Source organism: Rhinolophus ferrumequinum, chromosome 8, assembly GCF_004115265.2.
Source record: "Rhinolophus ferrumequinum isolate MPI-CBG mRhiFer1 chromosome 8, mRhiFer1_v1.p, whole genome shotgun sequence".
Classification (NCBI taxonomy): domain Eukaryota; kingdom Metazoa; phylum Chordata; class Mammalia; order Chiroptera; family Rhinolophidae; genus Rhinolophus; species Rhinolophus ferrumequinum.
The window spans coordinates 34,047,151-34,059,779 of NC_046291.1; the positions used below are offsets into that span (position 1 = coordinate 34,047,151).

A 12,629-nucleotide genomic window follows, 5' to 3' on the forward strand; every position below is an offset into this window, starting at 1 on the left:
CAACCCTACGGACTTGGTTGGAATCCGTGCAAATGCCATGGGCAGTCAGAAGCAAACATGCCTTCCTCCTGGTCTCCAGGATTAGACCTGTGGTGTCTGCTGATAAGTTTTGTGATCGCATGGAGAGTTTTGAAATAATCAAGCTGCTCAGAAGAAAGGGGCTTATTAATTTCAAAAAATAATTGACATAGAAATAGAAATGTATGAGAACTTTCCTCAAATATATGGTGACTAAACTTTGGGTGATGAGCTCACGATCCAATATATAGTTGATGTAGTGTAATATTGTACACTTGAAACTTACATAATCTTATTAACCAGTATAACCCCAATAAATTAATTAAACATAAATAAGAAGTGTATGTATGTCCCCAAAAAGAACTCTTCTGGCTAAAGCATAGATCTCTGTTATTTTCATGTGTTCCTGTGTAAATTCCCCTTCACAACTGTAATTAGTTTTAAAATTTTGCCTTTTGAAAACATTAGCTCATGCTGTCTGTATTTTAATAGGGGAATAGCCTTTTTTAGAGTCACAGTGGTAGAATATCTGGCTTTGAAGACCAGTCTGCTTGCTGTTTTTACTGAACATGCACTTAATCAATGAGATTGCTTAAACACAAAGTTCAAAAATCTTTTAAAATATTGTATTTATTTGAGGTTGGATGCAAGCAATTACCCTTGCTCTGAAAATGTATTCACCTTTGGGGAAATACAAATAAGTGTGTAGATAATGACAGTGCTTGATGATGACTAGGCTAGCATTATTTTCTTCTGAAGCCTACATTTACTAAAATTGCATATACATATGCATGAGCATGTTTCCAGTTATGAATCTATCATCTAAACTGGAAAAATCAATTTTTGGTGAAAACAAACATCAATCCCAATTTTGATGTGCATATTTAAAGTATTATGATACTGCTTGCATTTTTTTTTTTCTGCTTGTATTTTTTAAATACTGGTGCTCATCTATGAAAGGTGAGCTTTGTGGGCAGATCTGGAAGGATTCTCTACATTCAGAGATTCTTTGATGGGTTGGCATTATACACAGAGGATATGTTTACTAACCCGTCATGACGGATTCTGGTATGGACTGAGGGGAAGTGCCAGATTATGCAGTGAGCTATATGTTATTAGCCCCAAATTATAGCATGTCAGAGAAAGAAAACACGTGCTGAACTTAATGAACCACATTAATGGCCTTAGCTCCTCCTCCTAATCCTTCTGGATGCGTGCATTCCTCCTGTTTAGACTGGGAGGCGCGCATAGACAGCCATGGCAGGATCTTCTATGTGGATCACGTAAACAGAACCACGACGTGGCAGCGGCCGACAGCTCCCCCCGCCCCGCAGGTGCTGCAGAGGTCCAACTCCATACAGCAAATGGAGCAGCTGAACCGGAGGTGAGGATGGGCATTTTTGTTATGACTGTTGTGTTTTGTGGTTGGGCTAATTTTTACATGGCGCAAAGTAGAAAACACGGGTTGTTGCTCTTTCATCTTTGGATGTCCTGTCATTAAGGTATAGTTGTTACCTCTTTTGATTCATAGGTTTCATTGAACTTCTCCTTGTCAAAAAAATAACCACATACACAGCTGGTTTGGAAACTGGAGAAGAAATAAGTAATGATGACCCTTTTAGTCAAACCAAGGCATTGAGTTTTAGTAAAATGGAATAGATATCTTTATAATTTCAAGCCAAATGTCTTTTTAAATATCTAGAATCTTTATTTGTGATGTCTCTTTATTACCAGCCTAAGCTTTCAAAAATCAGTTGTTCTTTTTCAAGAACTAATTGCTATGGAACAAAGAGCTGTTCTTTAACAGTAGAGGAATTTAGTTTTCTTTGGTTAAGGGCCACAATATTTTTAAAAAAACAAAATGTATTAATTTTTTAAAAAAATGTTCCACAAACAATGGACAGAAGAAATTCAATGGAATGTAATTTATTTAAGCAGATGGCCTAGAAGGTCAGGGAATGGAGGTTTGGGGAGGAAATGGTTGACGCTGGGAAGATACTGAAAACTTCTGGACTCTGGAGAAGGGCTTGAGTCCCACATTTTAGAGGCTGCTGTGATGTAACTCTAGGCTCATGATTTTAGATATCAGAGTATCCGCAGAACCATGACTAACGAGAGGCCTGAGGAAAATAGCAATGCTATTGATGGTGCAGGGGAAGAAGCCGATTTCCACCAAGCCAGTGCAGGTAAGAGCCTTTGCTTGGTTTGTATTGTAATCTCATAAAAGAAGAAAACAAATAAGTAAGGATTTCCAGGAAATGAGGCTTTTCTTGTAGAGGACTTTTGATCTTCAATAAGATCTGGTAATCCAACTCAAAAAGTAGAATTCACCAGAGACCTCTTCTAATCCTGTTTAGTTGTACTAAGAATCCCAAAACCAAACAGAATATAAATTACTTTAATCTCTGGATCTGTGGGATAGTGGGGAAAGATTGAATCTGATCACTTAAAATATCTAAGGATGAATAAAAATGTTAATAGTGACTAGAAATATTCAATTGCATTTTAGTGTAATTAAGAGCCATCACCTTTTATGTATCAAAGGGAAAAGTATTTGGGGGATAAACTAATAGCAAATGGTGTAGGTATGCATAGATGGAAGTGAATAGATGTGTTTTTTCCACGTGGAAAGCTCTCCTGAAAGCCTTTGTGGTCTGGCCCATGTAGATTTCCGCCGGGAGAACGTCCTACCCCACTCTACCTCCAGATCCAGGCTCACGTTGCTGTTACAGTCTCCCCCTGTGAAGTTCCTCATCAGCCCAGAGTTCTTCACTGTGCTGCATTCTAACCCTGTAAGTATCCCATCTGAAAGTGCGTGCACACCAAAGGAGATTATCCTCATGTATGTAATTATAGTAAGGGTCATAATCGCTAATGTTTACTGAGCACTAAGTGCGTTGCAAGCGCTGTGAAGTACTATATATGTTTTAACCCATTTAGATCAGAGATATGAGTTAGAGAAAACTTCCATTTTTCCAGGTGAAGAAACTGAGGCATAAAGAGGTTATGCATTCCCAAGGTTATACAGCTACCAAGTGGTATCACTGGGGTTAAAATACCAGAAATACTGACTCCAGAGTCTATGCTCTTCCTGACCCCTTTATTTTGCCTGCACAAATATAACTAAGTGTCTGAGCATTAACAGTGGGCTACAGTAGTCAGATCGGGCTTTAAGATTGTGGTATAGGTTCTCCAAAAGAAATAATTTAAATGTAGACATTGCTGTCATCTGAAAAATAGATCAATAAAGAGAGGAATATTTTAAAGCTATGTGAAGTTTGTATGGAAGATCAGGGAGTTTTATTTTTGTTTTGCTTTTTGGTGAGGGAGGTATGGTGATTTATTTAGAATGAACTGCATTTACATTTCTCTCCTTTTACTAATGTGTCTGTTCTTTAGAAGCTCTATCTCTGTGATTTCACTAGATGCCTAAAAATATTAGTATCATCTAAAAGAATAAATCTTTTGTTAACCAGAAGATTGTAAGAAACTTTAGACTTTTAATCAATGATCTAAATAGAGAGAAATCATTTTGACTCTCTTTCACCTATTAGCTTTCATTTCCTCTATTTCTCACCTTTAACCAAAATTCTACCCTTTTCCTGATCTTGGTTCCTTAACCAAGAAACCCCCATGACCTGCCCTCACCCCGCAATTAAATTCTTATGACAACCAGTTTCTCTAACTCTACTCGCATGCTCATTTCCCACATTCATTTTGGAATTACAACCTGGAATGGGAAATTTTAATTTTACTCACGAACTACTAACTTCTTGGAGGAACTAGGGCATATGAAGCCCACAGGTGACTGAAAAATGTTGTACATGTATTTTCTGGTCATGAAGTATGATATTTAACAAAAATGTGTCTAGGAAAAAAGAGAAGGTTTTAAAAAATATTATATAACATGCTAAAACTTTTGTGAAGAAAAAAATTAGACTGTTACACAAAAACTTAGTTAGAAAGCATTTCCTTGTGATGTGAATCTTAAGTTGGATCACAGAATAAATGGACATTGGTAAAAAATAGAGTAGGAGGACCTTCTAGGTGGAGGACATGCATGAGCAAAACTGGAAGTGAAAAATGTGTCCTATATGCATAGTGAGTTATTTCATTCATCCAATAAATATTCCCGAAAGCATGGTTTATACTAGAAATGATGGTAGGTAGGGAATAAGATAAAGTTCTTGCCCTAGGATAGACAAAGAATAAGGGCAACTTTAGAAGATCGTTACAGAATGCCTCTCTGAAGAAATGGTTTTGAATTGAAATCTGAACGATGAGAAATCATCAACCATGGGAAAAGTCCAGAGAAGCTTATTCCAAGCAACTGAAAGAGCAAGTGTAGGGACCCCAAGACTCTGAAAAGAGCAGAAGAGCTGCTGGGTAGTGAAAGAAAGAGGGAATGATGTGATATTAGGTTTGAAATTCAGCAAGATCCAGATCATAGATCTGGCTGTGTGACATGGTGAGGAATTTGGATTTTATTCTGAGATCAGTGGGAAGCCATGGTGCACTTAGTGTGACATGTTTCAATTTGGAAACTGTAGAAAGGGACACATGAAAGCAGAGTGATGAAAATGAAGGCTTTTCCATGGCTCAGGGAAAGACAATGGTGACGGGAACCATGATGATGGCATGGAGCTGGAAAGTGCATGGATTCAAGAGAGATTTTGAAGACAGAATCAATAAGACTTGGTGAAAAATTGGTTGTTAGAGAAGACACAAGAAATACCTTTAGTGCTTTGGTCTGACAAAGGATTAAATCTTCTTGGATCAGCGGTGCTAATGTGGGAGTAAACTGCTGTACCTTTGACAAGGTATGAGGGAGACACAAAGATAGAGGTTTTGTGTTTCTGGAAGGTGTGTGGGTTATGTAGTGGGCAAAAGGGATTACTTCACAAGTCTCTGAGGGCTCAGGGAGTGGTCCGCTGAAGATTTTAATTAGAGGAAGGTTGTATTTGCTGCACACGGAGTGATTTAGAATGAGGGAAACACCGGCTATATAAGTAAAGCTGTAAAAACTTGGATTAGGAGGTAAGGAAATAGAGAAGAAGGATCCAGCATGAGAGGAATCACAGGCAGAGAACTGGCAAGGTTTGGTGGGTAAATAAGTGAGAAACTGAAGAAGGTGAGTCTGAATGTGACTAACAATAATACCTAAATAATAAACAATACTACATAATTAATGCATAATAAAAGGAAAGTTGAAATGAGAAGCCTGTTAAGGGAATGGAAGAACATATTGCATTTAACAGAACAAATTATTTGCCTTAGGTAAAATGGAGCAGATTGTAGGGAAAGGGGGGAAGTCAGCAGCATCCTGTTACCAGGAGTGGTCGGGAGGTTGTTAGTGTGTCCATGTTTATTGACATGAAGATATTTCTGTCTTCTTTCATTAGCTTTGCTTTATAAGTATATGCATCTGCCTGGCTTTACTGCTCATTATCTCCTGGTTTACGTGTTTAGCTTAGAACAGAGAAGACATGGGAGGAGGGTGAGCAATGAATAGCATGCCTGCTGTCCTCAGATTTCATGCAAGAGGGATTAGACTTACCGTGCATTCAATTTAGCAATAGTTTGTTGATTTCCTATTATGTCCTAAGCACTGGGTTAAGTCCTTAAGACACAAAAATGACAACAACTGTGGGTCCTGGAGTCCTAGACTTGAAAACACATTCCAGTGTAACAAGCAGAGTTATGAATGCAATAATGGAAGGCTGTAAAAAATACCCTGCTGGAGCGAGTGACTAACTCTGGGGGGAAAGACGCATGGGAGGAGCCATAGATGGGTTTGCATTTGAGATAAGTTTTAAAAGCTGAATAGGAACTTGTCCTAGAAACAGGCCAGAGCATTCTATGTAGAAGGAACAGCAATGGCAAAATAAGAGACTCAATTTAAGAAGTTGCAGGGCTGTCTTGATAATTGCCACAGAAGTACTGACACTGGATTGTTAGTATAGCAGTTTGGTGTAGCCAGTGTGTTGAGAGCATAGGACACCAGGAAAAGTCAGATTTGAGCCTGGAAAGATAGGCAGAAGCCAGGTTACTTGAAACTAAACTCGTGTATGGGACAATTCTAGGAGATGGTAGGCTGTCATGCAAGGAAGAAGGCGCTAACATTTAGACTTGTCACTCTAAAATGGAAAGTATCGTGCTGTGGTGGGAAGAGCTTTGGACTTGAAGTCAGGTGACACAAGTTTTCCTTCATTGTTGTTCATTTGTCATGCATTATTCAATGAACACAATATTTATTAAACACCTATGATTTGCCTGGTACATTCTAGCGTCTGGGGATAGAGTGGTAAACAAGACAGACAGAGTGGAATAAAGATAACAAACTAGTGAACAAGAAAAGATAATTCAGGTAGTGTGATGTGGCATGAGGCAACTGAAACAGTACAGGTGACTAGGCCAGGATGACTTGCAGACAACTTACTAGAGGTGCTGGCTTTAGAACAGGTGGATGGGTAGACTTCTCGAAGAGAGCCAAATTCAAGCTGTTGTAAAATGTCAAGAAGCTAGTAAGGTAAAAGTATGGGATCAGAACCTTCCTTGCCATGCAAGAAAAAAGGCTTGAGGGCACGAATGCGTTTGTTGTACACAGGAAGGTTAGAGAGGTGAGCCAGGCTTCTGAATGTAGGACTTGTAGGATCTGGCATGGGGATTGAGCTTTATTCTAAATGGAATTTATTCTAAAGGAATTTCCTTACAGGGGTGTAGTTTTGACTTTTAAAAGCTCCTTTGGACTTTTAAAAACCCATACGAGAATGGATTTTAGAGAGCAAGATTGGCGTCAGGGAGGTGAGTGAGAAAACCCTGGGTGAGACATGGAAGGGGCTTGGACTAGTGCAGTAGCAGTAGAGATGGTGACAAGTGGATGAATATGGGATACATTTTGGAGGGAGAGATGACATTTTTGCTAATAGAGAGCACAGCCTCAAAAAATAGCTATTGATGGGATGGTAGTGTTCAGGGGTTTGCTGGTAAATGTTTAACCAACTCGCTCTCTGGGAATAAAGTGTGTGTGTGTGTGTGTGTGTGTGTGTGTGTACATACACACACACACACACACACAAAGTTCTGACAATTAAGTTAGCGAACCTATCCTAGAAAAAAGTACAACATACCTCATTGCTGAATATCACTATGGTCACCTTTGAAGGCCTCCCCTTGGGAAGCTGTGTACCAACACCCGCGCCTAGTCCACCCTTCAAAACAATTGTGGAACTCTTTTTCTGGAATGGTCATCAGAGCTGTTGTCGTATTACACTTGATGTCCTGCATGTCATTCAAATGTCTTCCTTTCAATATTCCCTTTATCTTTGGGTAAAGAAGGAAGTCATTGGGGGCCAGATCCGGTGAGTAGGGAGGGTGTTCCAATACAGTTCTGTGTTTACTGGCTAGAAACTCCCTCACAGACAGTGCTGTGTGAGCTGGTGCGTTGTTGTGAAGCAAGAGCCCTGGTCATTTTCATCTAACTTTTTCACGCAGTCTTTTCAGCACTTCCAAACAGTAAACGTAGTTAACTGGTACAAATTCATAATGAAGAATCCCTCTGATATCAAAAAAGGTTAGTAACATCATTTTGACTTTTGATTTGGACTGACAGAACTTTTTTGGTCATGGAGAACTGGCTGACTTCCATTGTGCACTTTGATGCTTTGTTTCAGGGTCATATTGGTACACCCATGTTTCATCACCAGTGATAACACAGCCCAAAACATTGTCTTGCCTCTCCAAAAGGTCTTGGCAAACTTCAACTCTCTTTGCTTTTGTTCATCAGGACCATTTTGCACACACCTTTCTCATGCCAAGATTTTCAGTTCAGATTTCCCTAACAGTTTCTCCATTGATGTTTACTTGGTCTGCTATGCTTCTCCCAGTCAGCCGACGATTTTGACACACAATTCAATGAATTTTTGCAATGTTTTTGTCAGTTCTGCTCATTACTGATGACCCTGACCTCTCTTCATCAGTGACGCATTCACTCCCCTCAGAAAAACATTTCATCCATTTGTACACTGCTGTTTTTTCTTTATGGCATTATCCCCATAAATTCAGACTAACATGTTCCTGATTTCATTTCCACTCTTGCTGAGTGTAACAAGAAATTTAATGTGCTTGTGGCTCTAATTCAAGCTCAGACATTCTTGCGACAGCACACAAAACCATGCAACAATAATAATGAATGCCACTCAGCAAGACACCCCACACGTCAACACAAACACAACTGTGAGACACTGATATACCGAGGTTATGAAATTTTACCAAGCTGTGTGTACAGTGCTGCCAATGTAAGTGCACGGTGGCAAGTTTGCAAAATTAATTATCACACCTCATGTGTATGTGTGTATAAAATATAAATTTAACTGATGTAAAGGGTGTGTAGCACACAATTTACAAATAATAAAATATATAGAATGCTTTTGTTGATGTTTGCTGAACTCTTGTATCAGTAGTCAACCTACAGTTGTAATGAACAAGTCTAATTCCAACATGAATGTTTTTGTTTATGTTAATGAGCCAGACAGTCGTAAAACAAAAGAGACATATCAGAACTGTACAGTTCTCTGTCAGTGAGGCAGACCAGCACTTCTTTGTTGAGCCACATAATAGCTTTTGAATACTGGCCTTACATTTCTTCATTTTTGTGTGTGTGTGCTACTTGCAATATTAACAGCACAGGTTGAAGTTTAATGTGTATTGTTAGCATTTTATTTTCTCCATCAAGTTCTTAAGTCTAGACTTTGTATCAAGAAAATAACAGCAAATATTTCTGTACAGGGCCAAAGTAAATTTTTTCAGCTTTCAGGCCAAGGACCACATGTAAAAGAATGGACATGGCTGTATTCCAACAAAACATTTTTGCGAACACAACCAGCCAGCTCATGGATCTATAGTTTACCCACTCCTAGTCTAGAAGACCACCAAATATGACGAAGGCCTGATTTACATTTACCGATTTCTATAGTGTTTCAAGCTACCAATGCGACCTTACTAAGCACCGAGTTCTAAATTCTCTCTCTCTGTGGACTCTCTCTCTCTTTTTTCATACAAGTTCTTCATCACTACAGAGTTTCAAGTAGAGGTTGGATTAACAGTCATTGGGTTGTGGTATAAGGCTGTGGTTTTTAAACTTGATACTTTTTAAAATAAATGCATGTTCTTGGTTTCCAAATATTAGAGATTCTGGTTCAGTAGGTGTAGTTACCAGGAGTCTGTACCTTTTTTTAAGGTCCTTTAAGTGATTCTGATATGATTGGTCTTTGACCTTAGTTATTGTAAAGGGATGTTGCATTAAATAACCTCACTGCGTTTGTCACATGATAATTCAACACTTTTGACAACAGACTTTCTTTAACAGTGTGCAAATCTCATTGGCTTAATTGGTTTTTCATTTATTTTGTTTTCATGTTGTCTTTGGTTTTCTCTTTTCTTTCCTTCAGCATGACTTTAAACCTTCTTTTGCTGGGCAGCCCTTCTTGATTTTAAAGTATTCTTTCTAAAACATTTTGTTTCCTTCCTCCAATCTGAACTGCATTCATTACTGGCTAAAAAGACGATCCGTGCTATGCATCTGTGCATATCTATAAGATTTAAATTCTGTTGGGTTTAGGAAGGCTTTTTTCTCTGATTTATGTCTGGCAGGAATTAAAGTAGCTGGATTTTTCTTGCTAATGGTTTCAAGGTATGAATTTATGAGGATAAGTCACCCCCCCTTTTTTTTGATAAAGAGCATAACTTTCTGGAATTTCTTCTTTTTCCTAGATTAGTAGAAAATGTTACAAAACAAACTTTTATTTGGTTTCTTTGTTTTAAGATTTATTATCTAGCCCTTTATTTGCTTGAATTGTTTATGATCTATAACTGTTTCAGTAGATTCCCTGTTTATATTATTGAAAATGTTCAATATACAAAAAGATTATATTATTTTAAAAGCTTTCCTAATTCTTTTTTTTATGATTTGAAGATATCAGTTTATGTTGTAAGCTAGTCATGAAAAATAGATGTCATGTAGCAGTAATTTACCTAATCATTTTTAATGACGGGAATAAAACTAAGTAGATACATGGTTGTCAAAACTCTAAAGGAAAACTTGAAAAATAAAATAGTGGGGTTTTTTTTGTTTTGTATTGTGGTTGCTTTAAAATATCTTCTACTGCCCTCTGTTGGTTGTGATCAGATTTCTTTCAAAATTGTCTTGGTAAACCATTTCTTCTGGTAACTCAAGATTTAGTTTTTAGTGTCATGTCTTTTATAGCTGGTATGCCTGTGTTTGTCTAATAATTGTCATACATAAATATATTCACTATGTGCAACTGAATAATGTTTACAACACGTGCCAAATAATTATTACTCTCACTTTTAATAAGCTCTAGGAATACATTAATTCCATCATATAAACTTGTTAGTACTTAATGAAGAAAAATACTGTTACAAAATACATATATTTTTACAAGTCAGTAATTCCTCCTATTGCAAAATAGATGAATTGATAGTTTACAGTTAATATGATCAATAAGTTAAATTTTCCCTCCATTTTACTGTTTAGCTAGATGTAAACAATGTAAAATCCCTATGATTAAGAATATAGACAAACCGTGTAAGATAAAAATAAAGACAGACTGTGTAGGATGAAGACTGTTCCCATGTCTTATGGAAACAATGTTACTTGATGTTTTATAATAAATTTTGTTTAGTGAATAATGTATACAGATACTCACATCTATTCCCACATATGAGAGACTCTTGCTATAGGTGATGATATTTTCCAAGCGTGAATTCAGAATACCTATTCTTTCTGTGTGTGGGGGGGGGCGGGGGGTGGAGCAGGGGACAGGAACAGTCACAGTAAGAGATGAGCCTAGAGATATGAGCAGAAGTCAGATCATGAAGGGCTTTATATAAAGGATGACCTTATATTTTATTGTATAAACTGGGCCCTTTTGAGAGAGTGAAAGGTGAGAAATTATTATTGCTGTTGATAATTATTCTGGGGTGACAGGCATCAACAGGGCCTGTCCCAAACAAACCAAGGCATGTGGTCACCTTACTCACAAACCATTTTAAGAAATTCAGGTGGTACTGTTTGGCAGACTTAAAGAATATAAACAGACCAAGTTTAAGGTAGAGTGGAATGGTGACTTTAGGTTGAGGAACATTGAGTTTTGGGTTTCTGTGATTGTGTTATTTTCTTTTGGTGCCACTCCTGACACCAAATGTGTGTATTTTTTTTTTTCAACATACCAACCAATTCTCTGACACCAACTGAAATTCAATCCTGACACTATCCAGAGTTAGTGCAGGCCCACAGATGAAGGGTATAGTCCTATAAGACTGTCCCTACATCAGATGGTAGCCACAAATGGGGTGCCTACACTACAGTAGGAGAGGGAAGAGTTCCTCCTACCCTCTTATATTCTAGGGAATACCTATTCTTGATGAAGGATTTTTGAAATATGAAAAATAGATTTTATTTAGTAGTAATGTGTTTGCCTGTGTTATTAAACAGAACAGAATTAGGTGAAAGCAAGACTGGGCCAGGTAATCTAGGACATATGGTCACCATAAAACTGAAAGAAAAAAAAAACAAGAAAAAAACCTGCCACAGAATGGAAAAAGGATTATTATTTGCATTGGTTGATTGATAAGAACTCAATATTTATATGTAATTTTCTTATTCTGCTGCCAAATGGCAATAACATTCCCCTCAACTCCTTTCAATACTTCTCATTTCTAACACCTCAAACACTTAACCAAACAAAACACATTAAGCTCTAAGGAATGTTATTTTAACAGAATTATACTTAAGAAATTCGGTTGATCATTCAGTCACCCATCAAGTGTTTATTTCTTGCTAGGAAGACAAGACTCAACCAAGAGGAAGGTTGGGAAAGGCAGTTTGGGAATAGAGAAGGAATAACTAAAAAGGATATTTTAAATCACATCAAAGGAAAACAAAACCTTGTGCTGCTTAGAGATCATACAGCGGGGCTGTGTCTACTACTAAACCCTGTGATGCTGCTGACTGCTTGTGCGTTTACACACAGCAGCTCTCCAGCTGAGGTCATTTCTGTGCATTATCAGGAGATTATGCCATGAAATGGGTCTCATTTGCCCTTCCCTAATCTACCTTTGTTTCAGGTAGAAACTCAGATCCCTTTACTGCATCTTTTCCTATAAGACCAGAACAAACAACTCAAAACACAGAAAAGGATCGTCACCCAGTTAGAACCACTAAACCCCAGAGAGGAAATAAAATGTCTCTTTCAACCCACAGCTTTGTCGACGTCAGCTGACTTGAAGACTAAGCTTTTTTAATTTAATCCCACCTGTTTAGTGTTTCTTGACTCTTTGGACCACTCTCATTCTTAGCTCTGCTAGTTGCAGCAGTGTGTTTCAGTACTTTCACTGCCACTGTGACCTTTGGTTCCCGAACTCTACTTTCTGTGAACTCCTTCCTTCCACCTCGCCCTGTAATTCTCCTTCTCTATCCTTTTGAGTGATCAGGCCATTTCTGCATCCTCAGAGTTTAGTACACAATTAAGCAAAGGCAATGAGCCCCTTCTTTAGTTCATACAAAGTGGGAGATTCTGGCCCACGATCTT

General features: G+C 37.9%; 1 protein-coding gene across 7 annotated transcripts in view; it reads left to right on the forward strand.

Annotated features, from left to right (window-relative positions):
* The window catches only part of HECW2 (HECT, C2 and WW domain containing E3 ubiquitin protein ligase 2), a 338,340-nt gene that overhangs the window by 227,284 nt on the left and 98,427 nt on the right, over positions 1–12,629 (forward strand). For all 7 annotated transcript variants that reach the window (XM_033112086.1, XM_033112085.1, XM_033112082.1 and 4 more), the window contains 3 exons: positions 1,252–1,402; positions 2,101–2,204; positions 2,686–2,810. In XM_033112086.1, coding sequence (XP_032967977.1) covers positions 1,252–1,402; positions 2,101–2,204; positions 2,686–2,810 — 380 coding nt within the window. The remainder of the gene's footprint in view (positions 1–1,251; positions 1,403–2,100; positions 2,205–2,685; positions 2,811–12,629) is intronic.